Raw genomic sequence first — 3,100 nt, 5'->3', positions numbered from 1 at the left:
TGTATATATATATATATGTATATACACACAACATGAAGATAAAGTCTGCTTGTTTTCTTGAGCCGTCTCCATTTTCTTTCTCCACCACAGGTTGATGAACACAGAGAATAACCTGATTCAGACTCGAGAGGAGGAAGGAGAGCCGTTTGAGCGGACTCTGGTGGGCTCAGAGTTCGTGGACTGGCTGCTGCAGGAGGGGGAGATGCCTTCCAGGGAGGAGGCGGAGCAGCTGGGCCGGAGGCTTCTGGAACACGGCATCATTCAGCACGGTGAGGAGGATCAGTGCTCACAGGTCTCATGCAGTGTTCAGAATCACAATAACACTTAAACAGTTAAACTATTTGGCTTATTAGCTTTGCAGTTCTTACCTTGGCTAACATTTGACCATTTTTGTTCTCATGCTAAAAAAATAATGGGGATTTGTTCACCTTACTGTAAACTTTGCCATTCGATTGTTTTTGCAAACCTTTGTTTTTTCCTAGTATTTCTTTCTGCTTCATCTGTCTTAAACAACTGACCCCAAGAGGCTAAAAGTCTGTCCAAATGTCATGTTGTTGCCAAATGGATGTTCTGTTAAAAACTCTTGAGAGAAGTAAATCTGGTTCTCCCTGTAGTTCAGTCTTGGCTCATGTGATCGGGTCAGCGAGTTCTGACTGTGCACCCACTTCCTGCTTAACTCCGAGACCAGAACGTTCATCTGTTTGTGTCACATGCGTCTTTGTCTTTGCACACATCAAATCCAGCTCTCTKATTTTAATAAATCCTACTTTCTCTCATTTTAGACACAAACAGGAGCTGGTTTACTAATTTAGCAACGTTTTGATGAACTTTACTAGGATTACCGTTTGTGTGTCTTTGCTTGAACACCTAAAACAAAATCTWGGTTGAATTCATCCCTGGAGTCTGTCTGGATTATTTTTAAATATGGAAACTGTGTTCATTTTTTTCCTTCTAAACCTCATTATTGCTCCTTTTGGACTCTGAACTGACCCACATTATGTCTCACAATGACTGGGATCCTACTTTTTGATTTGCTCTTGCTGTTATGTTTGACCCCACCCCGTCTCTTGGATGCAGTGAAGAACGAGTGAGAAACATTAGACGGAGGAGGTCTGAGTGTCATAAACTTCTGCAAGTTATCAGGTTGTTTTGCATTTTATGGTCAGGACGCTTTCTTATTGGGATGTTGCCTTCAACAAAGGGTGGATGATAATGTTTTTTATTTTTATTTTTTTGTATTTGTGTCTGTTTGTCTGTTTGCTAGCAAATGTCTCATGAACCACTGGACACATTTTAATGAAACTCTCAGAAAATAATCAGTCAGTTTCATCGTTATTWGGCTAAAATCTTGTGGAGTGCTAGCTGAGAGTCATCCCCAACACATCGTATGAGTGCTAAGTGTTGGAGTCAACACTGTCTGTCAGTAAAATATCTCAAAGACCAGCAGTTGGATTTCACTGAAACTTTCAGGAAGTCATCTTCCTACTAAACCAGAACCGTGAATTCTTTAGAATCCATATTTATCATAAAGTCACTGTATATGGAAGTAAATTGGGGCTATAAAGAAAAAAAAAAGTTGAAACTGAAAAAAACTACTTGTCAGATTCCAGCGCCTTTATTAGCAAAAATGATTTTTGCTTAAATTTAATATTTTTATCAAACATGCCATGTCTCTGGTCGATGTTTTGTTTCACTGAAATCACCCCCACCACCACGACCAAAGGGAAAAAAAAGAGAAAAGTCAGTAGTTCAGAAATGGGCCTGTAATGTTTTTAGAATGAGATGGATCTAGTTTTCATTTTGATTTGCTCGACCACTGCATGTTTGAAAAAGCTAGAGCCAGTTTAAAGAGTCAAACTTATAATACACAACACAGCTGGTAACGTAGTTGGAAAAGAAAGAGGTTTAAAGATGGTTTCATATTTTTAGCAAGCTTGTGTTTCAGCCTCAATATCCAGAAAACAAATGAACCATAAAAGATGAAGATGACCTATTATTGGACTGCAGGAAAACCCGTTTGAGAAACTCTAATCTGTTACATTAAATGATTCTTTTTAATACAAACGTGAGGAGGACTACTGAAATGATACTGTATTTTACCACTAGAAAAGGGTTTAAACCTTGTTGAGAAATAGCTGCAGTTTTTGTATTGTGAGTTAGTGCCTCTGCTTTGTGTGTACTGAAACACATCACACACACAGAATACTCGGAATCCAACTAATTACAGGCAGAAATAATCCCTGCTATCTCACTAATTTATCACATTGTAGTAAATTCTGCTTTCCTCCCTCTGGATGAATCTGAGTGCCTGCTGGATTCAGTCCTGCAGACGTTCTCTCCTTCTTAAGAAGTCCATCTGCAACCGGTCCTGTTTGACGTGTTCCTGGACTGCTGCCTGAATGAGTTTTTGTGGGGGTCACTACATGACAGGAAATTGGATTTATATTTAGTGTCTGATTAAATTAGGCAGCTTTATTGTGGAAAAGTGGTGGTTTTAGTGCTAAAGAGATTTATTTTCACTTTAGGGAAAGTTGATTAAAATTGACTCGAAAGTCTTTAAATCTTTAAAGGGATCCACGATTAGTTGTAACATTAGACTTTATTTGATAAACATATATTTTAACTGTAAAATAAAGACTGTAGAAAACTGTAGAATGTTAAGTTTTTATCATTTTTAAACTAAAAGTTTAAAAAATATATTACAYGGACGAGGCCATTTCATTTACATGCAAAGCATTCTGGGTAAATTACATCAACTAGGTCATCGGCATGAGGCTGCTAGCGAGCTATATCCACTCTGAAGGTTAATGTTGGACAATATCTGACAATTGGCTCTTTTAAATGAAACCAGAGAGCGTTGACAGAGAGGAGAAGGTAGAAATGACTCAGACAACAGAGCTGCTTCATGGAAGAAGAACCTCAGCTTATCCTGTTCGCTTTAGCATTAGCCCCAACTCTATCACCATATATACAGGTGCTGGTCATAAAATTAGAATATCATGAAAAAGTAGATTTATTTCAGTAATTCCATTTAAAAAGTGAAACTTGTATATTATATTCATACATTACATACAAACTCATATATTTCAAATGTTTATTT

The 3,100-nt window shown here is 37.7% G+C and overlaps 1 protein-coding gene across 1 annotated transcript in view; it reads left to right on the top strand.

Annotated features, from left to right (window-relative positions):
* Positions 1 to 3,100, top strand: part of deptor (DEP domain containing MTOR-interacting protein) — a gene marked incomplete in the record, with an annotated part of 40,897 nt that overhangs the window by 22,934 nt on the left and 14,863 nt on the right. The window contains 1 exon segment of the mRNA XM_014022907.1: positions 91 to 269. Coding sequence (XP_013878361.1) covers positions 91 to 269 — 179 coding nt within the window.

This window comes from Austrofundulus limnaeus, unplaced genomic scaffold (genome assembly GCF_001266775.1).
Source record: "Austrofundulus limnaeus strain Quisiro unplaced genomic scaffold, Austrofundulus_limnaeus-1.0 Scaffold348, whole genome shotgun sequence".
Lineage (NCBI taxonomy): Eukaryota > Metazoa > Chordata > Actinopteri > Cyprinodontiformes > Rivulidae > Austrofundulus > Austrofundulus limnaeus.
This window is presented reverse-complemented; position numbering and strand designations above follow the sequence as displayed.